The sequence below is a fragment of the Ceratotherium simum genome, chromosome 16 (assembly GCF_057802395.1).
Source record: "Ceratotherium simum simum isolate JZ-2026a chromosome 16, ASM5780239v1, whole genome shotgun sequence".
Lineage (NCBI taxonomy): Eukaryota > Metazoa > Chordata > Mammalia > Perissodactyla > Rhinocerotidae > Ceratotherium > Ceratotherium simum.
Genome location: NC_141915.1, coordinates 10,249,711 through 10,275,358, shown reverse-complemented (window position 1 = coordinate 10,275,358; position 25,648 = coordinate 10,249,711). Strand labels below are relative to the sequence as shown.

Genomic DNA, 25,648 nt, shown 5'->3' with positions numbered 1-25,648 from the left:
ATGCCCCTCCTAATGCTTGCTGCTTCCCTCCCCCCACACCCGTCCTGTACTTCCCAAGAACTCTAGGCTTGAATTCTGGGCCCAACCTTGCTGACTAAGACGGTCATAGTGATGTTCTCTACCCTGCCGCCCACTCCCCAAATGACTCGTTTTAGGGCCTGAGTTGAGAATCATTTCCTCTGCTGGAACAGAAGCTCTTCTCCAAACCAGTTTTGGCACTGGTGGTAAACCATGGGCCAGCTGCCAGGAGATCAGGAGGCCTGAGACCCCAGAGATGAGCACAAGTGAGAAACATCACCAGAGCTTTATTGCAGACCAAGGCGCCTGTCACAAGCACCCCCACAAGGGGCAAGTCTTTTGTTCCTCTGGCCCCGGCCACAAAGGCAGAACCCAGGTGCTCAGGACCACCTGTGAGTACAGGTGCCTTGACCCCAACCAGACAGGAAATATCAACAGCACCATGATTACCAGTTTCCACAATTTCCCCAAGGCAGGTTGGCACCAGAATAAGGGGAAATTACAATAGTGTAGTAGTTTGTGAATACAGGGATCTGGGGTCCTGGTTCAATCACAGAAAAGGTGAGAGCCACGAAAAGGGGGAAGAGCTGGAGCCCAGGCCTCAAGGTTTCCAGCAGGGCAGGAAGACCTTTCAGGTCCTTGTTGTACTTCCGGTTAGCAGGAGGAAACAAAGGCCTCCAGGGAGCTGGGGTCCTCAGGCTCCTGGATAGAGAGGCATGACAGTCGGATCCTGGGACTCACACGGGTCAGTAAAGGCAGCTCCCCACACTGGAATCGCTGTAGCCGAGGAGGTTCTGAGATGGGAAGAGAGGAAAGCACATGTCCTATGCATGTGGTTTTCAGTCCCCATCCACCATTCTCCTCCCCAACTCCAGAAATCCCCTACCAATCTCTCATCCCTTGTCCTCCTGGGTCCCATCTATCTACACTCCCGCCCTCTACTCTTACCTAACGGGACGATCTTGGAGGGTTTCCTCTCAAGCTCAAAAGAAAGCACAATAGGGCGGAGGACAGAGGGGCTGGTACAAAGTGTCCGGAGGAAGAGGGTCAAGGGCTCATCAGTCTTGGCTGAGGACTAGAAAGGGAAACTCAGGATTAATCAGAACTCAAACTCCTAAACCCTCTACCAACCCCCCAGGAATCTGGGTATCTGAGCCCCCACTTCCTAGCCGTATCTCACCTCAAGTTGGGCTCCAGGCCCTGTAAATTGCAAAGCCACTCTCCCAGGCCCTCGGACAAACTCTAGGAGAGAGGTCCACTCACTAGGACACAGCCCTAGTGCTGCTGCCACCTGATGATTCCTACAGGCCACCACAGCTTCAGCAGTCCCGTCCTCCACCAGGAACCTGGGTTGGGGGTGAGGAAACAGAAACTCTCATAGCAAACCCAGTGTGGCCAGTCACCTGGACCCAACATGCCTCTCTCCCCACTGTTTCCAGTCTTTAGCTCACTTTCACTTATTCATTCAAAAATATTTATTAAGCACTTTCCACAGACCAGGAATTATGCTAACACAGGGACAGCAGACAAAGTCGTGTAATAGGGAAGTAAATGGTGCAATGGGCACCCGCCTTGTGCTCTCACCTGATACTGGCCTGGCTTATAGATGTCTGGGCGGAGCAAGTGGGGCCCTGACGAGTACACCTTCCCTGGGATGAAGACAGTGGTTGGGAAAATCCTCAGTCCCATCACATCCCTCTGGCACCCTGCACCCAGCTCAGCCTGTCCCCTCCCATACCTGGGGGCAGAGGCTGGTACAACGGGCACACACCCAGAGGAGCTGAAGGCTGAAGACAGAAACGATATGGCAAGAAGCAGTGGCCCGGAATGGGGCCCGGCCACCCTGCAGAAGTTCAGCCAGGTAGATGTGGGGCAGGGGAGCACTAAAGAGAAAGTGGGGGGGGGGGGTGGTCAACAAATAGCCAAAGGGGTTCTAAGAGCAGGGTGTCTGGAAGGACTCCTCAGCAGGCATAGGGATGGGGACAGTACTAGCTTCTGTGCTCTCCTGGAAGCCCCACGGCCCCCATTTTGATTCTCATCTCTGATCATCATCCATTATTTCTCAGGTTTGAACAACCAAGATGTTAGCCAAGAAAGGTATTTGTATTTTAGACTGAAAAGCCTTTAAGACCCTAGAACACTAAATCTTTCAAGTAAAATGATACGTATTGGACCTTTTTTACTTGGAGTAGAAGAATTCCTCCTGACTCAACACATTTTGCTAGGATTGGAGAAGACTGTAGTTATGGCAAAAATTCCACAGGCAGAACATGTGTGGGGTGCAGATGCAAGGCCGTGAAGTTTGGGGATCAGGGCCTGGGGCACCGACCTGATTGTGGTATCCGGGGGAAAACTCAGGACCTGCACATAAGTAGATGACCGGAAACAACAATAAACATTGTAGGATCTGTAAGTGGAGGCGGAAGAGTGATGATGAGCAGAAAGAAGTCAATTTGAGGTAGGGGTTGGGACTGTATCACAGACTTGGCCACTCCCCTTGAGGGATGCGCCCTGACACTGGCTCTATCAAAGCAGAGGGAAGAATAAGGGAAGGACTGGTCTGGAACATCTCGTGAGGGTAGAGGGTATAAATGCCAGGGTAACATACCAAACGTAGTATCAAAGAGAAGGTGTCGTTGTGGTGTAGTTAGGTGGGGGTGAGCATTCAAGAGACCCACGTCAGTAGGGAGAGGAGGCAAGGCCAGCCACATAGATCTTCACCTGGAAACCCGTTTCTCTAGCTGGCTAAAGTAGACTCGGGCTCCTGGAAGGAGTCCTAGTGGGGGAGGCAAGTGTGGGTCTTCGATATATATGTCCAAGTGAGGGGGGAATTCACAGTCAGCAGTCTCCAGAGCTACGGTTAGCTTCACACACCCTCTCACGGCCCCAGTGCTCCCTAGAGAAGGAAAGGGGAGGGGTCAGTGGTCTCTTCAGGACCACAAGGTCCTACCACTCCATTTCATACCTTCCCCCAAAGGAGGTGTCGTTACCAGGCTTCGTCCAGAGAAGGGCTGGAAGTAGCTCACACAGTGTCCGTGACAAAATCTCAGCTGAGAAAGATACCAAGGAATCGGTGAAGCTGGAGGGTCAGAAAATACAGTGAGAACGGAGGCAAAAGAAAGTAGAGAATGGAGCGAGTCAGATCCAAAGACAGAAAAAGGAGCTCAAGTACCTGCTAGAACATCATCTAAAAGGTCCTGGAAAGCTTTATGCTGTGTCAAATCACAGACTAAAAGTAACAGGGCTTATGGGAAAAACAGGGTTGTGGCAGATCACTCAAAACCTATACATCTTTGGACCCAGAGGCTTTGCCAAGAAGTACACCAGCAGAGTTAAATCTCCACTTACATTTACACCTAGAATCTCAGTCAGTCCATCATTTGCAGCTTTATAAGCTGGGGCCCATGGCCCCTACTTCAAATCATAGATCCTTGAAAACATTCACTTCTGATAGAGACCAGTTCCATAAAAATTACACATATAATCCAGCAGGGTTTTTGTTTAGTGTTGGTTTTACGCAGCGGGAAATACCTCTACAGCTTCTTCATGTGCACTTGCAGCCACCCCAAAAAGCTTACATGAGGAAAGGACAGCTGTTCCTGAAGCCATAAGCCAGCCACTTCTTGCACTAAAGGAAGGCTCTTCTCTATAGATTTTCAGCTTTTGTCCTTATATTTTTTTTATGTTTCTTATATTTCCTTTTATTGCTAAGGCTTTTCCTGAATTGTGAGAAAGGCTGCTCACGATCATTTCAACAAAGTAACACGCTGGGGGAAAATCGGGGATGAAACACTCCTTCCCTTACATTGACACTGTTCCTCTAGGTGCTAAAGCATGTTCAAGAAACACACGCTGTAAGAGAGAACGAATTCTTCACCCACCCCAACCACGGCCGAGGAATAGAGAGCAGCCAAATTAGCTGGAGAAGTTGGCGGACATTTACTTGGCACTGAGCAGGTCAGTCAGTGAGGATTCAGGCAGTGCCTGGTTGATATCCGGCACATCTGGGACGTCCTGGGAGCTTGCAAGTTCCACGGTCCACTCATCCTGGACAGTGACGCAGGACGCACAGCCAGCCAACTCCAGGGGACGCTGTGATATGCAGGATGAACCTCCCTCCTCAAACAACATCTGCCAGGAAATGGGAAGATGACTGTGAGTGTGTCGTGGTCCAGAGGGAGGTTCGTAAAATACTATGACCCAATTTTGTTCTCTCTGGAGCCTGATGAAGGAAGTGATCCAGACACAGACAGGCCTTCTATTTGATCTAGGTCCACCCTTTTTCTAGGAGACCTAGAGAATGACCAGGCACTGGAACTTCCTCTCCAAACTCCAAGCCAAAAATGTCTTCTGGGGAAGGGTATGAAGTGGGGCACTCACGGGAGGGCCAGGAGCCACGAGTCGGTACACTTGCCCTGGGTGCAAGAACTCAAACCAGCGAACTGAGGAGCCAAGGAAGATGAGGAAAACCTATGAGGAAGGACAGCAGGGTACTGGGGTTCCAGACAGGAGCTAGGGGCACTGGAGGTCAGATCCTAGGTCCCTGCAGTCCCAGTTTACCTTCTGATCCTTGTCCTCCTTTTCCTTGAGCTCAGGTGGGCCCCATCCAGTCCCCTCGTTCCTCTGGGTGCCCCCAACCCAGCTCCCTGATATATGGAAACTGAGGGTGGGCCTGGGCACTTCCAGACTGGCTCCTGCGGGGACACAAAAGTTCCTCTTCATCAGTGCCTCCTTGTGGGACAGCAAGAATAGCCGGCTCTGTCCTAGGTGGGGACCCTCTGGGAGGGTGGGCTCTGTCTGAGGAGGTGTTGAGGAGGTGGCTAAGTGAAGGAAGGGTCTGGGTACAGGCAGGATCAGGGCATCGGCCAGAAAGAACTGAACGTAGACTCTGTTAGAAGACAAGAAATAGGTTTCTTAGGGGTGCAGGCATTGGGTGTTGTGGGCCCCAGCATTCCACCACCCGCACCAGGCCCTCTCTTTCTCCTCAGAGACTCCAAGTACAGCCACTACCCCAAGGAGCCAACCTGGCCTGCTGCTCCTGGATGAAGCTTGTCATGCTCAGTTCCTTCCATGAAGGGAAGCTGCTTCTGACCTTCCTCTCTACAATCAACTGGAACCTCTCTACCCGCACCAGGCAGCCTAGAGGAAGAAAGTTTTCTATTTTAGCAAGAGGAGAGAACTGTGCGATGTGCAGGGAAGCAGACCACCCTGCAGGTCTCACTGTCTAACCCAGGCCTGAGCTGCTCCCCTAACACAATGTGAAGGCCCAGACTTGACCCCCACCTTAGAGGGATGATACCTCCAAGGGAGAAACCATTCCATCTGCATGTCCCACCCCTGGCCTCCTAGGCTGAAAGGCCTCAATTCTACTTTCTCATAAATCTCTAAAACGCCTGTTGTTAGATCTAAGAAACTTTCCTCTCCAGGGTTTCCTTGTCTACAAATCTCGATAACCCCGAATAAGACCATTATTCTTCTAAACTAAGAATGTAGGAAATGAGAGTGGTCATCCTGTCAGGAGCTATGGAGGGAGACATGAACGTTGGGAATTGGAGTTCTGGCTAGGGGATCCCTTGCTCCTTTTCTCTAACTGCCAATACTGGTCTCCTAAATTTCTCCCAAAACTTATTGATCTACACATGCCACTTCAGCATCTCTAGTAAATCCCAACAATTTCTAGTAAATCCCAAATTCCTCCCAAGCCCTCTGTTCTGAGAACCTCTACCCTACCACTATCTTCCCTCCACCGCTGAACTCCAAACCTATGAGCTGGGGGTCAGTGAGGGGTTTTGAGTGCTTGTCCAGGAGGAGGCAGGGGAGGGAACCACTTTGGTCTCGAAGTTGCAGACAACCTTTATGAGATGAAGCCACCAGAACCCCAAGTAAAACCTGCAAGGAGATGAAGGCCGAGCCATCAGTATTTACTAAATAAATGCTGAGCGTCTACTATGTGCCAGGCACTGTGTTAGCTACAAAGTGAAAAAAAACACATGGTCTCTGACCTCAAAGAACTTATATTCAAGTGGGGAAGATGTGAAAAAACACACATGTTCATACATTTAGGAGTGGGAGAGAAAGTGTACAAACCGAGGTTAGAGGTAGGAGACCACGCAAGACCTCACAGGACATAATAAAGAGTTAGGGTTTTATTTTATATGCACTGGGAGAAATAAGAAAAGGATTTTAAAGCAAGAGAGTTCTGTAATCCAAGTTACACTTTACCCCACCTCTTTTTAATTGCTGCAGGGAGAAGGAATTGGAGGGGGCCAAGAAGAGATGGAGCAGTCTAGTTAGAAGGCTAGTGCAGTCAAAATGACAAGAAATGACTAAGGTAGTGGTAGTGAGGATGGCAAAAAAGAGCAAGTCCCCTGAGCCCTACTGGAGTCCCACTTACCGGTGCTGGGTGGAAGGCAGAGGGCAGTAGACAGAGCCAGGACCAGGCCAGGCGCTGATTGAGTTGGTAACTGGGCAAGTGAGAAGCCTCTGGGAGGGGCAGAAGGGTCTTAGGGTCAAAGGAGGCCCAGGCCTTGCACTGCCCTTCCTCTTTCAGGGCGGCCAGAGTAGGGAAAGAGCAGGGAGTCTGCAGCCGAGCATACTGTCAGAGAGAAGAGAAATCAGACTGTGTCCCCCATGTGCCCCAGGTGTCCCGCAATGCATTAGCTCTGCCACCCATCTTCCCCCCACATCCTCATACCTTCTGGAGTGGACAGTGATGTGGCTCTTCAAGGATCTCGTTGTGTGAACTCCGACTGGGGCAGCAAGATGAAGCTAGAACATCCAAGGTAGGACCCAGGAGTTGTAGCCCAAGGCTGGGGTTCTCACGAGAGGAATGCTGCAGGAACTGGTGGTGTCTCAGCACATGGGGACACAGCCTGGGCCAGAAAGAAGCTGAGTCACTTCCCCCAAAGACCCTGACTCTTCCAGAATCCTGCTTCCCTTACAGAGGAAATGTCCTACTCCCACTGCCTCCCCAGCCCAGACCCTCATCCTCACTTGCAGGCCAGCTCCTCCAGGGCCTTGGTAGCCCACAGGTAGAGGGGAAGTCCTAACTGACGTTCCCATACCAGCTGCTCATACAGGGAGGCCCCCTGGGCTTGGTGGGGAGACGGAGTCTCAGGCTTCTGACGAGAGAAGCCCCGAAGCAGAACAGCACCACGGAGGCAGGGGGCTAGCACTGGCCTTCTTGTCCCTCCGCCCACTGACTGGAGGAGGTGAACATCCTGGAGCTGGGGGAAAGCAGAAAAAGTGAAAAAGCAGAGGTGAAGCCCCCAACTCAATGACCCCAGGCAGATTTAACTGCAGTTCTCCACTGCCTGGGCTCCAGGAGAAATACATTTCTCCTTTACAGGTTATTTCCTTCCAGCCTCCATGCCTCACCTTCCATCACAACCCACTCCCCCTGCAGTGAGCCTTCATTTCCCAGGAGCTCCACTCAGTCTTTCTGTGAGCCGGGGGCTCCTGGCTGGTGACACTTCAGCGACCCACCAGGCTGCCTGAGATCACCCTGGCCCTACACCTGCGCTTCAGCTCCAACATCTCCTCCTCCAGTTAGAAGGCCCTTCTGTGAAGGAGATGCGCTGGCTCCAACCCCCACTCCCGGTGCGCCAGGCTCTATTCTTTCTGATCTGAGCTCTCATCCAAATCATTCTTAACAAAAGCACCCCCCACTCTAACATACACACTTATTATTTTTATATTTTTGCTAAAGAGATTTCCACCCTGCTGCAGAAAAAGACTAGCCCATAAAGGTAAGAGAAGCTGCTGAGAGGGCCTCTTTTTGTCACCAGCCCTGACCCTCACATACTTCCAGACAGACTCCTGGGCGCACCACCCGCCTGAGACCATGGAATTGCTGGTAGGCGAAGCAAAGCCCCAGCTGCCCGTCCAGCTCATAGAGGCCAGCAGACTGATTCAGCACGCCAGTGACCGTTCCCTGCAAAGAAGCCAAAGGGCCAGTTCATCCCTATTTCCTTCCTCTTTGGAGACCCACATTTCCTGCCCCTCGAGTTCTAGGATCTCTCCAGTATGCTCACCATATATGATAAGAGTCTGGAGTCCCGGACAAGACCTTTTTGACCCTTCTTGTCCTCGGAGTTGCTAGGTCTGGGGAGTGGCTTGGGGTCACTCTTGGAGGGGTCAGCCTCCAAGAGGGGTCCATCCAGCTCCAGTTCCAGCTCTCGCACACACTCTGGTTTCAGCGGCAAGAGACGGGAGGAGGGACTGGTTGTCCAAACGTAGTAACGATGACCACGGATCTTGGATACTCGCAGCTCTGTCAGTACATAGTCCCTACTAGGCCAAAGGGCTCGATGCCACACCAGCTGGGCAGGGACCTGGCTTGTGCAGAGGCAGGCAACATAGTACATGAGTCACTTCCCACGATGCTGCCCCTCTGCCAGAGTCCCTTTCCATCATTTGACCTCAAAGACTTGCTCCTCATGAGCCTTCCTTGCCTCTTCATCTTCCCTGTTTGCCAATTAGATCTTAAGTCATAGAATTTTCATAGTATTTTCATGGTCTCTCCCCTCTCATAAGAGCTGCCAAATATTTTCTAATCCCTCCCCCAAGATACAAACCATCCCTAAAACTTCCTCCAAAATACATAAACATTCCATTCAGAAAATTATGCCCTTTTTGCATTTCCCCTATGCCACCCATAACATACAAACAAATTTCATTTATTTAATCCATATGTACTAGGTACATATGTATCCAGTATTGGGATAGATGTTAAGGGAAATATAATACTGTTCTCTCTTCTCCAACATATTTCAAACCACTGGGGAACACAGACACAAACCCAAGTAATAATGTGGAGCCATATATGATCAAGTGGCAAAAACAATACACGTTTGATAAGGCTTCAGAGAAAGAAAGAGAAGGTCATGATGGGTTGGAATGATCAGGAAGGCCTAGTGAAAGAAGTGGAACTTGAAGAGGGTTTTAAAGGACATCTCTGGTTTGGTGAAGTGGCGAGGAGAGAGAAGGATGATTCAAGTAGGAGGCAACAACATAGAAACGTTCAGAACTCAGAACGAGCAAGGTAGTGAAAACACTGGCCAGGATGGAGAAGGAATGTTATTGGGAATTGCAGAAGACAAGATGGGAGAGCCAAGATGTGGAAAAAACAGAGAAATGGCATGCTGAAGACTTATTTTATAGGAAAATGAGAAACATCCAAGTAGGGAAATAAAAATAAACATCTGACAGTGGGGTATCATATGGACTGGAGAAGGGTGGTTGTTGAAGAAATTTAAGCACAAGGACAAAACTTTCATGGATGGGACTGCTCATAAATATAACAACCTTCTAGGGTATGTTCCTCCCACAGGCATAACAGAGCACTGCTGCCATTCTCAGGGGCTTCAAAACACACTGGTGACTGAAGATACTTGAGCTGCACAGTTCCCTGTGCTCAACTTCACAGACCTCCATTTCTACTCTAAAACCAGCTGAGTACCAGCAATCAGATGCTGGACGTCACCACTCATCATAAGATATTACTAAGACCTCCCTTAAGCTTACTACTGTGCGAAACAAGTCGTTAATAATGGTTTGACTGAATAAACGAGTAAATGAATGAATACTGGTGCTTCCGCTCTCCCTGCTCCCCTTTTGCTCATCAGACTTCGTCTAACCTTTCACTAGGACCTCCCAATATCACAGCCCCTTCTCCTTCATTCAGACATTGAGGTCCATCCCTTGCTCTGTCCAAATGCCAGGATCAAAATGCCAATCCCCTGAATCCTGCCCTTTTTATCCACCTTCACCCTTCAGCTTACCAATACCGCATCACCACAGCTCTGTTTCTTCAACCCGTTTTCTAAGGCAAAAACCCTACCTGACGAAGACAGACCCATGCCACCCCAGTGCCAAATACTGATGCTGACCCTCTCCAGCTGGGCCCCCGTCACTGCTTACCAATCTCTTATCCCCAACTATCTAGCACAGCAGTTACTCTGAACCTTTACTCCTCTTTTCAGAGTCCAGTCCTTCATTTTGAAGAGATGATCTCACTCCTCTATCATAGAAGAGATTCACTGGAGGCATCTCAAGCAACAGTATGTCTCCAATGTCTCTTCAGTAGCCTATAAACATACCAAAATCACTCTTCCCTCACCTCCCAGGCTTATTCCAAACCCCACCTCTGTACCTCATAGTGCCTCGTGCGTGTGCACGTATCTACCAAAGTACTTACGATCCTGAACGTAATCGCTGACTTACTTATCTGGCTGAGAGCTTCCAGAGGACAAGAGCCATTATCTTATTCAGTTTTGTGCCTGTGAACTGACCAATATGCCTGGCATATAGCACATGCTCAATAAAGGTTGCATCTTGCTACAGGTGATTCCCCAGTCCTGAATATCCTCCCTTCTCTTCTAGTGATTCAAATTCTATCCACCCTTCAAGACCCAGATCGAGTCTAAACTCCCTTGTAAGGCTTCCCTCCACATAATAAACTCTAGTTGATCTGCTATAGCAGTTACAAACTACACTTACATACTGTTTTGTATTATTCTCTGCTTGTTTTATAAACCAATACCATATAGAATCTACAATATGATTGTAAACTACCCAAAGGTCTTACCCTACTTTAGCAACCCTGCAGAAATTCAAGTGCATTTCAGAGATCTCTCCCTTGACATACAATACAATAACGAGCCAATCTCACCCTGTAGAGAATTTTCAATTGGTCTCTAGGAGACTTAAAACATTCTAATGTAAAGAAAATACATAAACTCCTCTTTAACCCAGGAAGAAAAAACAAGATCAGAAATTTGGGCAGCTTCTAAGCATTTTTAGTTTTAGCATCTTTAATTCCTTTACACTCTAATCAGTGTTAAATCAGTTAACTGTTAATCAGTTAATCAGTTAACTGTTAATCAGTTTACTCAAGCTCATGCTTCACACAGACACAAGTAAGAATTCTTAGAGTGCTAACAAATTTCATAGTTTCCTTTTTTGATATCATGTTAGAGAACTTTTTTATCCTTTGTTTTGAATGCTTTTGAAACATTATTCAGATAACTGTATAAGTCATATAACAATAATGTATAAAAATTAATGATTTTTAAAATTATACCAGTTGATGTAAAAAGAATCAACAATAAGTACCAAGTTTTAAAAAAAGTACACATAGGGAAGGGCCAGCCTAGTGGTGCAAGCGGTTAAGCACGCGTGCTCCGCTGCGGCAGCCCGGGGTCCGCCGGTTCAGATCCCGGGCGCGCACTGATGCACTGCTTGTCAGGCCATGCTGTGGCGGCGTCCCATATAAAGTGGAGGAAGATGGGCATGGATGTTAGCCCAGGGCCAGTCTTCCTCAGCAAAAAGAGGAGGGTTGGCAGATGTTAGCTCAGGGCCAACCTTCCTCACACACACACACAAAATTGTAAAAAAGTACATGTATTCAATGTTTTAATAGTGTTAAGATAAATAATTGTCTTGGTCATCCTATTGTGTTTTTTCTTTTTTTTTGTGAGGAAGATCAGCCCTGAGCTAACGTCCGTGCTAATCCTCCTCTTTTTGCTAGGAAGACCGGCTCTGAGCTAACATCTATTGCCAATCCTCCTCCTTTTTTTCCCCACAGACCCAGTAGATAGTTGTATGTCATAGTTGCACACCCTTCTAGTTGCTGTATCTGGGACGCGGCCTCAGCATGGCCAGAGAAGCGGTGCGTCAGTGCGCCTGGGATCCAAACCTGGGCCGCCAGTAGTGGAGCGTGCACACTTAACCGCTAAGCCACGGGGCCGGCCCTTGGTCATCCTTTTAATACAAGAGAAAAACAAGTGATTCTGGTAGTTTTTCAAAATGTAACACACAAAAGTTGTCTACTCTAGTGAGATGCACAGCAGGAAAGTCTATTCCCTACCTCCGGTAAATAGGAAAGACGTTACCTGGAAGCTTCCCTCAAGTTCACTGTTCCAGAAAACAACTCTCCCCAGCTGTCCTTTCCCACATGGTTCCTCCTATGATGTTATCTTTCCTATTAAGAGTTCTAACACCCATTCCACACTGCACATCCCTGAATTGACCCTAATCCTCACCTGCACGATGATGGACACATGACTGCCAGCTTGGCTGCCAGCTGGGGATGATCTTCCAAGAGACAGGATGAAGTAAGCTTTCTTTTGACTTTTCACCAGAGCACTCAACCGAACCAGTTTCCCAGCCAGGTTTGTTTGCCCAACTCTGAGCTTGCTTCTAAAGAAGGTAAAAAGGGGAGGGGAGAAGTCTTCTTCTTTTTTAATTTGAAGATCTGATTGGCTTTATTAAGCAATTCATGAATTCGGCAGCATCCCAGATATATCCCAGTAGACAGATACTCAGAAGTCATTTTTATTTCTCTTCTTTTTCCCTACAAATGCCTTCCCTCCCACTATAAAAAATAATCTAGTGACGTAAAATGTCCATAGCCCAAAGCCATTATTCTAAAAACCTCCTTCGAACTCTTCTTGCCCTTAGATAAGGCACACTTCCCTTGAAGACTCCTGCTCTTACCATTCTGAGAGGCCCTATCGTTCCCTTGATTGGAACATTCCATCCATATTTCTCTCAATACCTTTCTTTCCCTCCTTCCATTGACCCACCAGCATCTTCCCAGTTTCACAGTGCTCCCTCCTCCCCTAGAGAGAAGAATTACCTGTGCCTGAGCAGGCGGGAAGCAGTTTCTGGGTAGAGAACAGGCATAGGGGTGAGAGGGCCAGGACTGATGGTCAAGGGAAACACTGGCACCGGGGCACCCCAGAGTTCCAAATGCCCTTCCCCTGAGCAACTCCACCTGGTAGGAGGGAGGTAACTCCAACTGGGGAACAGAAAGAGATGGCCCAACCAAGAAAGGTCCAGATCTATGAGCTAGAAAAGACCAAGGACAAGGGTTAACCAGGACCCTAGCATCCAATCCACCCCCCTCCACCTTTGTTCGCTCAGAGACTTAATTGCCTTAACTGCGTCCCTAGACGCCATTCTTGTTAGGATCTGAGGCATCTGACCTCCCCCTCCCTACTCACCTCACACCCCAGAACACCAGTGTTATCTCTCACATAGAGGCTTCCATTCCTGCACTCTTGTTCCAAGTCTCCCGATACATCTGTTAGTGTCCCTAAAAGTATCAGCCGCTCCCGGGGCAGGGGGACCCCACTTGGTCCAGCCTCTTGGGCCCAAGCCTGGTATGCAGTGCTGCTCCAGGACAGGTGGCTGCAGCATGGGAGACGCTGGCGGGTCCTGAGGTCCTGTACTGAGACAAAGCTGCAGAATGAAAGAAGCAGAGGTCCTGCAAAGCTGCATCCAAGCCTAGGACATTACCCTCAATCCTGACAAATCCCCCAAGATCCCAAGGAAAGTCTGATGGGGAACATGGACTAAGAGAGGAGTTTGTCTGATTGACTGATTGAAAGGGAAAAAGTTGGGGGTAAGGGCCTAAGAAAATGAGGACAGAGTCTGGGTGTACCTAGGGAAGGCAAGAAGTCTGTGCTGAATGATATCTTGAACAAGATAGTGCCACAGAGAGGACCCAGAGAAATGAAGTAGGAACGCAAGAGTGGCCTGAGGAGATGAGTGTGTGGGAAGAACATCTGACAGATAACACCCAGCTTGCCTGACAGCATCTCAGCTCTTAGCTCCACCAAGAACTCCAATGGGGCCACTGAGGCATCTGCCTAAAGGCTCAACCTCACTGGCCCCAGCCACGTTTCCTTCCTAGTCTAGAATATCACAGTACTAGAGACTGGCTGGGAAGCTGAGGCTGAGAGCGGAGTTGGTATCAAGAGTTCCCAAATCTCAAGAGATGCTTGAGATCAGTCATTCTTAAGCAAAGTGTTGCAACACTGCTGAGTCACTATCAATTGTGAGGTATATCACAGATAATGCAATACAAATAATAAATTATTAAAGTTGTGGTAGATTCACATTTTTGTAATACCACTCTTCTGCTGATTTGCATTCCCATGATTTTTTCAGTGGAAAAGAAACAGAATAAGGTTACAAAACACCACAATTTATCCTCCTTGTTGTACTCATGAACATAATCCACACGTGAGTACTAAAGATTGGGAACGCTGTTCTAGGTGGCCACTCCCCTTCCACATCTGCTTCATCCTTTCCCAACAACTTTGGAGCAGATAAAACGCAAAGACAGAAACTAACATGTGTTGAGCCCCTGCTAATGCACATACTATACTGGGTCCGTTCACACTCTATATGGCATTGAATCTTCACCAAAAAACCCCATAAACACCAGCAATGGGGAAACTTGGAGAGGTTCAGGTACACAGTGGCATGGGTGGCAAAGCCAGGTGTGTCTCACTTGAAAGTCCATGTTCTTTCTCTGTGTTTACCTACTTCTCTAAAGGCCCAGGGAAAAGCAACTGGAGAACTGTCCCTTGACCCTAGGCATGTTAAGGACAGAAAACGGTACGGGTCACCTTGCCCAGATTCTTCAGGGTGTGGGTCAGGAAACCGAAGGTGATAAGCTCTAATCTTTTGTATCTGTCATTGCTCTCCAACTTTCAAGGCTTACACACCACAGTGCCTGGCACATGGTAGGCACTCAATGAAGGGGAATGGAAAAATGAATGAATAAAATATTTATATCAAATAATCTCTATTTTATCCTCATCCACTGTTCTTTATGGACACCTCACTTCTACAAATTGTGCTATTTATTTTACATTTATCTTGAAGAATAACAAGAAACTTTAAAAAGGTTCCAAGTTTCCTAAAAATTGCTGACTTACCACTTTTCAATTATTCTAGTAATGCCAGAATTTTGAAAATTTGGATCTTCCTTTCCTTAATAAGATTGTGATCACTGAGGCCACTAGGCACATACTCAACTCACCTGTGGGAGACTAACCCCACTGCAATAGAGGTTCATGAGAATCACTACTCCTTTGACTACAACTATTCCATAGGTAGCTCTCCTGTCCCAGGGCCTTTCCCATGCCAGCAAGACAAATTTCAAATGAGATGTCATTCTATGTTTAAATAAATAATGTATTTAATCTCTAGAGTTATGGACATGGACAAGAATTGTAGGAAAAGGAAAAACAGAGTCTAATGGAGTAAAATAAGAATAGTTACATAGGAGGAAAAGAAAAAAGCCCCCAGGTAAGAGTGTCCTCAGAAATTACTTTGGAATTAAAATAAAATATAATTTAATGCCTATCAAATAGGCAAAAAAAAATTTTTTTTTACGAAGGTAAAACCAGATATGGAAAAGCTTCTGGATGTAGATGTGTGCTGTATGTGCGTCAATTGGTGCAACTCCATTGGAGAGCAATGTGAAACGGCCAGTGAGGCTGACACTGGATGAGCCCGCACTTCCCTTCAGGACAGTGGTTACTTCTGGAGAAGGGGAAGGGAGAACTGGGTCAGAATAGAGCACTTAGGAGACTTCACTAAATCTGTAATGTTTTACCTTTCATAAAAAAGAACTGAAGCAAATATGGCAAAATATTAAGGTTTTTAAAAGTTGACCAGTAAGTACCTGGCTACACACAATGTCAGTAGGCACACTGTTTAGTTCAGCTGACTGTCTTTCGTAGGCAAGACTTTCTCAACGGAGGAAGCAGTGTGTTGATTTACATTCTGGCGGACCAGCATTTTTAGTTATCCCTGGTTTATAACAAAGTCCATGGATGAAAAAAATCACACAGAATTTTGAAAATGATGTTTTGGATGACACAGAGTACAATTAAGCTGTCTTCTCACTAAAGATCCCTTGCCTTAACTGACTGAAACAGATTGCCAGGCTGAGTGAGCTGTTTCCCAAACTGCCATAAGCAGAATAAGGAAGGCAGTGCCAGGGAAAAAGCATCCTGTGCTCATATAAGTTTGGGAAATGTCAAATTATACAAGCTGAACAGATTTCTACCTTTTTTATTCTTCAAAGGATAAATAAACAGTGATATGCATACTCACATAATAGAATACCATAGAGCAGTTAAAATAAATGAGCTAGAGCTATCAATAAGAACAAATCTCAGAAGCATAATGTTAAGCACAAAAAGCAAATTGCAGAGAATCTATGAGGTATGGTATCATTTATATAGAGTCTAAAGGAGTGCAAAACTCTACATTGCTTATGGACAGATGCATGTGTAGTAAAAATATAAAGATATTCATAGGAATAATACACCCCATATTCAAGAAAGTGGTTACTTCTATGAGGAGGTCAACAGGTTTCTTTTTGCAGGACTTTTCAGAGCCTTTAATATGTTTTTTTTTTTTTTGTTAAAGATTTTATTTATTCCCCCCAAAGCCCCAGTAGATAGTTGTATGTCATAGCTGCACATCCTTCAGTTGCTGTATGTGGGACTCGGCCTCAGGATGGAGGGAGAGGTGGTGCCTCGATGCGCACCCGGGATCCGAACCCGGGCCACCAGCATTGCAGCGCGCGCACTTAACCACCAAGCCACAGGGCCGGCCCAGCCTTTAATATGTTAATGAGCCTCATGACTCTCCTAAAGAAGGCTGTCATATCCAATGTCTCTCAAACTTATTTGGCCATGGAACCCTTTTCTTGTGGTACTTTATTAACATTGCCTAGAACAGTTTAGGAAATGATGGCGCAGTAAAAAAACCAAAAAAACAAAAAACCACCTTCAGAAGACCTTAAACTCAGATCTTCTTAAACACAACTACCTGCACCTGGTGAAGTTATAGTTCTCTGTATCTTAGTTTCCTAATTCACAAAATGAAATATCAGTCTCTCTCCCCATTTTGAGACTTTTTTTCCAAATTTTCTATCTTCTCTTCCTCTCCTTGTCTCTAAACTTGACTTAAGCCAGTTTAGGAGAACTATAGGACAAGTTAGGCAGCTTGATGGAGAATGGGAAAGTTTGGCAGAAGGGGGCTGTGTTTAGAACATCTTTTCCTCCCCTCAGCAACTTTCCCCTCACTCTTCTCCTTTCCCTTTTTTTTTAAACTATAAGTCCTTCCTCTTCAATCCCAAATTTAACTTCCTCTGAACCCCACCTCTCCTTACCTGTAGCTGAGGGGCAGTGTAAAACCCCGGTTCCTTCCCTGGGACAACCAGATAGTCTTCACACAGTCAATAACCAACTGAGTCAACTGGACATTAGGCTCCTTGTCAGCTGGACACAGGGTCTCTTGGATGAAGGCCTGGGCAGCCTCAAGCCAGGCTTGCTCCTGAGGAAAGTGAATCTAGTTAAAACACCTTCCTGATCATCCTGCCCACCAAGGAAATTTGGGGAAGAATAAAGGAATAGATAACCAATAAAATCAAGAGGGCATGTAAATGAAGATGAAAAGTACAGGAGTTTAGAACTTGAAGAAACTTTAGAAGTCTTAATCCAGCCACACAATCAACTCAGACAACTGGCCTTCCAGCTTCGGTCTTGCTTTTCTCTAACAAACCTGTACCAATCCTTAAAGCACTCAACTGGAATACCTACAGTCTTGTGTTGCTTAATGACAGGATACGTTCTGAGATATGCGCCCTTACGCATTTTTGTCATCGTGCAAACATCATAGAGTGTACTTACACAAACCTAGATAGTATAGCCTACTACACACCTAGGCTGTATGGTACTAACCTTACAGGACCACTGACATATATGTGGTCTGTCATTGACTGAAACGTCCTCATGCAGCGCATAACTGTACTCCTCTGTGAACCTTCTCTGACCATCCCAGGCAGGCTGTTGCTTCCTTGGAGCTCCCACAGCACCTTGCACATACCTCTCTTAAGAGCAATGATTGGGCCGGCCCCGTGGCTTAGCAGTTAAGTGCGTGTGCTCCGCTGCTGGCAGCCCGGGTTCGGACCCCAGCGCGCACCGATGCACCGCTTCTCTGGCCATGCTGAGGCCGTGTCCCACACACAGCAACTAGAAGGATGTGCAGCTATGACATACAACTATCTACTGGGGCTTTGGGGGAAAAAAAATAAATAAAATTATAAAAACAAAAAAAGAGCAATGATTACTAGATATAGTGATTTCCCATCTTATGTGGGGTCTGGTTCTAAACCCAGCAAGTTGAAAAACAAGATTGGTCAAAATCACTCTTGAAAAAATCCTTTAAATTGCTTTTAAGAATAAGACATAGTACTGTATAGTAATATGTATGTGGAAAGCTAAATGTGCCTAATAATGGACAGTACATATAAAGAATATAGGCACAGCATAATTTTTAATCATTCCCTTTTTTTTTAGTCAAGTATATACATTTGAGCTCTCATAAGCCAAATACATATAAGACACAATCTCTTTGGATTTGTTTCCTGTTTCATCTTTTCAGCTAAGATGTGGGCTTCCTAAGGAGGACATGAACCATCTTTGTATGCTTGCCACAGATTCTGGACACACAGTTGCCTCTATATATACATAACTCTAGGGAAGGGGGTCAGCTTGGCCTATTCCCAGTGCTAGGCAGCTTTACTTTAAAATTCCAACAGAGTTCAACAATACTTAGGGGTAGGACCTTTATCTTTCTTGATCCCCAGTGATAATTCTAAACCATTACACTCGATCCCTTTTCCTCCAGTGCTCCTCTATTAGCCTTCCGGTCAATCCTCCACATTCAGCTCATCTTCAGCAGCTTGAAAACAGCTTGATAAACCAGTCTTCAAGTTCTAGATGACTTCATTGTCCTTGTGGAAAGCCCTACCACTGACCTTCCCCTTCATCCCACCTCAGCCAAACACTCTCATTCATGGTGAGGGTTGTCAAAACAGGACCAAGTCATCATTCAGAAGTGCCCACCAGGAATGCAAACTGGCACAGCCTCTATGGAAAACAGTATGGAGAGTCCTCAAAAAATTAAAAATAGAAATACCTTATGATCCAGCTACTCCACTACTGGGCATCTACCCAACGAACCTGAAATTAACAATCCAAAGAGGCTTACGCACCCCTATATTCATTGCAGCATTATTCACTATAGCCAAGACATGGAAGCAACCCAAGTGTCCCTCCACTGATGACTGGATAAAGAAGATGTGGTATATATATACCACGGAATACTACTCAGCCATAAAAAAGACAAAATCATCCCATTTGCAACAACATGGATGGACCTGGAGGGTATTATGTTAAGCAAAATAAGCCAAAAAGAGAAAGACAAACACCAGATGATTTCACTCATAAGTGGAAGATAAACCAACACACAGACAGAGAGAACTGTTTGGTGGTTACCAGGGGCAAGGGGGGGTGGGGGGTAGGCACAAGAGGTGAAGGGATGCATTTATATGGTGACTGACAAACAACAATGTACAACAAAAATTTCATAATAAAGGAAAAGAAAAGAGAAAAAAAAGAACTGCCCACCAACATAACCAAAGCCCAGACTCGCACACTTTCTGTTAGCTCCTATTCCTCCAAGAGCCGGTCCATTGCTTGGTACATTGAATACTACTGTTTCTCACAGTGGAACTGCAGTGAGCCATAAACACGTCTCCATCCACTCCCTCCACCACAGTGGTACCACTGTCAGAAATCACCAAAGTTTTATTAAAAATGCAGGTGATTTTTAGGTGATTTCATCTACTGAATCAGAATCCTGGAGGAGAGGGGGAGGGCCAGAGTCTGTAACTTAAGGTCCCCAGATTAATATTGATATAGGCTGAAGTTTGAGGACACTATACACTTTCCTCTTAATAACCTCATCCACTGGATAGCTTTTTTTTAATTCTTTTTTTTTTTTTTGAGGAAGATTGGCCGTCTGCTAACATCTGTTGCCAATCTTCCTCTTTTTCTTTTTTCTCCCCAAAGCCTCAGTACACACAGTTGTAGGGTTGTAGCTCTTCTATGTGGGACAGCCGCCTCAGCATGGCTTGATGAGCAGTCAGTAGGTCTGCGCCCAGGATCTGAACCCGCGAACCCCAGGCCGAACCCCAGGCTGCTGGGCCGGCAGGCCGCAGAAGCGGAACGCGCTAACTTAACCCCTAGGCCACCAGGCCGGCCCCTCACTGGGTAGCTTTAACAGCCATCAATAGATGCTGATTGTTCCTAAATCTCTAGCTGAGATCCCTCCCCTGAACTCTAGTTATATCCATTTTTCTACCGGATTCTCCACCTGGCCAACCTACAGGCACCATGCATGGCCAACACTGAACTTTTCAATTGGTACTTTCTAGTCCACTCGCTACACTGCTACTTCAGGAAACGCAAACTCAGATCTCATCCAATCACTCTTCTGCTTAAAACTCTTCAGTAACTCCCAATTACTCTCAAAAACTAGAGTTTTTCAAAGACACCTGCTCTATCTCGTCTTTGAACATGTTTTTGACTCCGCCTTAAACCTGTTTCAGCGCTTTTTTGCCTGGCTGACTCCTACACGCACTTCTGGTCTCAGAAGCTTTTCCCGATTATCAGTTACCCCTTTCCCCTACAGCTGCGTCAGGGGTCTCCCCCAGGAACCCACAGCCCCACAGTTCGCCATGAGTCTGCTCCTGGCTTCCCACCGGGCTGGAAGCCTCGAGAGGGGACGCAGACGTGTTCACGGCTCACCGCCGGCGCCGCAGAACGGAAGGAACAAATATATCGGCAGAACCGGTGAGAGGGGTAGGTCGAACAGCCTCCCAGGCCCCCCCGCCCAGGCGCGGCCAGCCAAGACAGGGAGGCAAAGAGGCAAGGTGGAGGAAACAGGAGAAGAGAGAAAAATCCAGAACAGACATGAGAAAAGGGCCAAGGGAGGGAGAACCCCACTCACGGAGCCAGGAGCCTGAGCACTACACGCCGCCATACTGCGCCCGAGGCTCCGCTCCTGCGAAGCGCGCGAACGGCGGGCGGCGCGGGTACTCGCGCGAGGGACGCTCGGTGACGTCAGCGGTGGGCTCGTCTCCGGCTCCACCTCCGGCTCCTCCCCGGCTCCTCCCCGGCTCCACCTCCGGCTCCACCTCCGGCTCCTCCCCACCCCGCAGGCTTAGGACCTCTTTACTCCGCTCCCACCTCGGCCCCTCTCTGCGGCACCCCGGTCTCCCTTCCGCAGTGGCATCCTGTCTGGCATCCCTGCGATGGGGCGGGGGAGCTCAGGAGCTCGTCACAGCAGGCCTGGCTGGTAACTCCTAAGCATCTTTTCGATTTCCCTGATCTTGCCAAGGAGGGAGAAGTGTTTCCTCCTTAATGCAGCCAGAGCACATCATTCATACTTGTGTTATGGCCTTAACTTATTGCTAAAATTATTTAACTGTTTCTCCCACTTGGCTGTGAGTACCCAGAAGCCATATCCTATTTATCTTTGTATTCTGGTATCTAGAACAGTGTTTCTTGCTAAATAAGTTGGTAAATATTTGTGGATCAACTAATGAAAGCCTGTGCTCTCCCTAATTCAGTCAACCAGCCAATCACTCTACAGCTTAGTAAGCAGTGAACAGAATTCATGCAACTATGTACCAGGCACTGTTCTAGGCTCTGACGATACGGATGCGAACAAAACATATAAAAATCCCTGCTCTCGTGGAGTTTACATTCTAGGACGAGGAAACTGACAGTAAAAAATAAAAAAGGTAAAATGTGGAGAACATTAGTAAAAGGTGCTGTAGAAATGTTACCGAACCAAGTGGGCTTGCCTCTTGGTGAGTTAAATAAGACTCTACACCAGTGGAAGTTGTCTCACAAAGTAAAGTGTATTTGCAGCAAATAGGAGGCCATGAGGAAAGATTTCCAAAGTCACGGTGTCCCCGAACAAAGGCAAGGAGGAACTTTTATTTGGTTGGGGAATGAATGTTCAAAAGGGAGAGGCGCAGGGGCCGGCCTGGTGGCGCAAGCGGTTAATTGCGCATGCTCCGCTGCAGCGCCTGGGGTTCGCCGGTTCGGATCCTGGGTGCGCACAGACACACTGCTTGTCAAGCCACGCTGTGGCGGCGTCCCATATGAAGTGGAGGAAGATGGGCACGGATGTTAGCTCAGGGCCAAGCTTCCTCAGAAAAAAAGAGGAGGATTGGCGTCAGATGTTAGCTCAGGGCTGATCTTCCTCACACACACACACAAAAAAACTACAAAAGGGAGAGGCGGGTACACTGCAGATTATGGTAATGAGGCTTAATCTCCTCTTGAAGAGATCTTCGCATCAAGGTCCTGGGCGCAGCTCTTGTAGGGAGGCTTGGTTAGCTTCAGGGTACCTACTGGTTGTCTCCTTAACATAACAGGTAAATGCTTCCAAACCCACCCTTGAGTTCCTCGGGGCACTAGTCAGTGACAGATGGAGAAATAGGGAATGCAGAGGGTGGTCTGTCCCCTTTATATAGAGAAGGCCTTACTGAAAAGGTGACTTTATAGTAAAAAATTGAAAGAGATGAAGGATTCAACTGATGGGGATCAAAGAGAAAGAATGGACAGGGGGAACAATAAGCACAAAGGCCCTGTGGTGGAAAGAAACGCAAGGAAGTCAGTGAGGCTGGAGGGGAGGAGAGATTAAAAAAGTAAAGTGAAAGAGGGGCATTTAAAGCTATTGTAGGGGCCCCGTGGCTTAGCGGTTAAGTGCGCGCGCTCCGCTGCTGGTGGCCCAGTTCGGACCCCGGGCGCACACCGACGCACCGCTTCTCTGGCCATGCTGAGGCCGTGTCCCACATACAGCAACCAGAAGGATGTGCAACTATGACATACAACTATCTACTGGGGCTTTGGGGGAAAAATAAATAAATAAATAAAATTAAATAAATAAATAAATAAATAAATAAATAAAGCTATTGTAGGGCCGGCCCGGTGGTTTAGCGGTTAAGTGCGTGCGCTCCACTACTGGCGGCCTGGGTTCAGATCTCTGGCGCGCACCATTGCACCACTTCTCCGGCCATGCTGAGGCCGTGGCCAACATACAGCAACTAGAAGGATGTGCAACTATGACATACAACTATCTACTGGGGCTTTGGGGGAAAAAAAACGGAGGAGGATTGGCAATAGATGCTAGCTCAGAGCCGGTCTTCCTCAGCAAGAAGAGGAGGATTAGCATGGATGTTAACTCAGGGCTGATCTTCCTCACAAAAAATAATAGAAAAAAATTAAAGCTATTGTACACTTATGGCAGCTTCAAATTGTTTTTGAAACTAGAATAAACATCGATTACAATATAGTAAGTATAAACATTGTAGACAATAAGAATGCTCTAGTCATTTGACAGGAAAATAAAGACTTTAATTCTACAAATTATGGTGTCCTTTAATTCACCTTCGTGTGATGCAAGCTCTCTATTTCTTATTGTGTAAACTAGTTATGCACTGTGATGCCAAGTTCTTTATAAAGTGAATCTTTGTTTGCAATTATTTCCCATTATTACATCAGAGATGTGTTCCTTCCCTTTCTACCAAAACAACAGAAGAAGCTGAAACCTCTTTCTCACTCCACTCCAGCCACACTGGCCCCTTTGTAAGAACACCAGTCCAAGTCTCGTCAAAGCCCCAAACCTAATCATTCCTTTTACTTTTGGCATTTCTCAACTCTAGGAGACCCCTTCTATTTGCCAAATACATGAAGATGTGCCTTATATCCTAGTATTTACTTTTTATAATTCATAGGAGGGAGTGTTGAGTTTGGGCTACAATGATCAGAGAAAGTTGTACTGGATCCTCCACCACCACCATTGGTGTTATTTAAATGTCAGGTTAGGAGCTTAATCTGGTGGCAGCATACAGGACCAAATGAGAGGGGCACAAGAGAACAGGAGGCCACTGAAGTAGATCAGGCTTGATTAAATAAGAGTCTTAAAGGAAAGTGGTGGGTGGGAGGAAGTTAGGGAAGCTTGCAGAAGAGTAGTTGGTCTGTCACAGAGGGAGGGATGTGTGGAAGATTGGGAGCTGTCTCAGAATTGGTGATTTTGAACAGGCTGTGCTTGTCCTGGGGGCAGCTGGAGATATGGGACCAAAGTCAGGAGAGGAATCAGGGCCAAAGGGATGAATCTGGAAGTCTCTATATGGAGGTGAAAGCTGAAACCTCATAGTACACTGGAAGTGCTAAAATGAGGATACAGGACCAGAAAGACAGAGAGCTGAGCAAACTAAGGCTCCCGGAAGGAGCTGGAAGGCAGGTATTGGATGGAGCCAGGGAGTGCCTGGAGGGAAAGAAACCAAGAAGTGCTTGGATGTCGAGGATCAACATGTGGCATCTGTCAGCAGTGAGTCAGAGGGGTCGGCCTGGTGGCGCAAGCTGTGGCAGCCCCGGGGTTTGCCGGTTTGGATCCCGGGTGCGCACCGATGCACTGCTTGTAGAGCCATGCTGTGGCAGCGTCCCATATAAAAAAAAGTAGAGGAAGATGGGCACAGATGTTAGCTCAGGGCCAGTCTTCCTCAGCAAAAAGAGGAGGATTGGCATCAGATGTTAGCTCAGGGCTGATCTTCCTCATACACACACACAAAAAAAGAAGTGAGTCAGAGAGTATTTATTTCAACAGGCTGGAACGTTATACACCAAACAGGTAATAACTTATGTCCGGGGCAGGGCTGGAATTCAGGTGAGGCATGTAACGGGCAAAATACCTTAAGCTAGTCTTGGCCCTGGGGAGGAGAATGAAGTGGGAGAAGGGATGAGGATAAAGACTTTCACATTTTACTCTGAACATTTCTGTGTTGCCTGACTCATTATCAAGACCACTGGGCTGGGTACTGTGTTTGCCCTGGCCTGTCACTCCAGCTTCCTTGCCCTCAGGCTTCAGGTTAGGTTTGGCTAATGGGGGACAGAGACAGTTCACATGGGGACACAAGGACAGGAGGAGAGAGAACCCAGTGTTTATTCCCTTTCCCTCTCAATGCTGTACTTCCTTTGCCCTGTTGGATGCCCTTCTTTCGTGGCTCCACCTCTCTCCCAGCTGATAACACTGTGGGGGAAGAGTGAGAATCCCCCTCCGCCCTTTCCCTTAGGGTTCTTATGGCTGGCCAAATAATTAAAAGACAGGTTAGCAGGAGAAAATAATACCAAGTTTAATAACATGTATACATGGGAGAAACCAGAGAAACTGAGTTTCTCATCATTCTGATTAACCTGCTCCCTTAAGTATTTTCAGCTAAAGGTGAGGAGGGTGTTGTGGCTGGGTGGGGGTGGGGGGGTGTAGTGGTGGATTTCAGAGGGGAAGAAGACAATTTACATGGAAAGGGAAATGTAAATGTTTGTCAGACAATTCTTTACAGGGCCTCCTATAAAGAATGCGGCCAGAGAGACAGAAATCACAGTAATCAACAGTATGTAGATTTAAGTCCTCTCCTTCCGTACTGGTAAGAGTTTCTGCAGATAAGGTCATCCCCCTGCTTCCCAGTACACCGAGGGAGATACCTTTACAAATGTAAATATTTGGTAAATAGAACTTTGAAAAGAATGGGCTTAGCAAGGACCCTGCCAGTCTGTCCATACCCAGAGTTATATTCCTTTAGGCAGTTAGTGGGGGAGGTCAAACGTCCGTCAGAGAAAATAATCAAGGTAAAGAGACATATTTCATGGTGGCCTATTTTGATCTCCCACAACACCATTCTCTCTTTGCCCCTTCAGGTCTACAGGTGGTAACCACTTTCTGCTATTGCTAGGCTCTGGGTGCCCCACTATATTTTGCTGGTTCCCTTAATCCTGCCCATATCTTTGTAAATACGCTCTATTAAATTCTTACTCATTAAACCTTTTTGAGTGTGCCGTTTTCTGATAGGATCATGACTAATACAACCATGTATTTATGCATTATGAAGGTTTAAAAA

At 46.9% G+C, this 25,648-nt stretch overlaps 1 protein-coding gene across 11 annotated transcripts; it reads right to left on the bottom strand.

Moving 5' to 3' along the window:
- Positions 1-285: 285 nt before the first annotated feature.
- On the bottom strand, positions 286-20,770 carry CTC1 (CST telomere replication complex component 1). Of its 11 annotated transcripts, none has more exons than XM_087440445.1 (23): positions 20,689-20,770; positions 17,003-17,166; positions 13,026-13,263; positions 12,659-12,870; positions 12,063-12,219; positions 8,052-8,351; positions 7,823-7,951; positions 7,012-7,244; positions 6,713-6,890; positions 6,413-6,613; positions 5,781-5,907; positions 5,043-5,157; positions 4,579-4,906; positions 4,399-4,488; positions 3,962-4,149; positions 3,009-3,097; positions 2,740-2,914; positions 2,348-2,425; positions 1,757-1,901; positions 1,603-1,667; positions 1,199-1,364; positions 967-1,093; positions 286-812 (listed from the first exon to the last, which is right to left on the bottom strand). In XM_087440445.1, exons 1-23 carry the CDS (start codon positions 20,719-20,721, stop codon positions 673-675), a joined length of 3,678 nt encoding a protein of 1,225 aa, XP_087296571.1. In that variant the 5' UTR covers positions 20,722-20,770; the 3' UTR covers positions 286-672. The 11 variants fall into 11 exon arrangements, 9 of the variants coding, with proteins under 9 accessions (XP_087296571.1, XP_087296572.1, XP_087296574.1 ...); XM_087440446.1 differs by having other exon boundaries at positions 1,790-1,901; XM_087440448.1 differs by having other exon boundaries at positions 5,871-5,907.
- Positions 20,771-25,648: the final 4,878 nt, after the last annotated feature.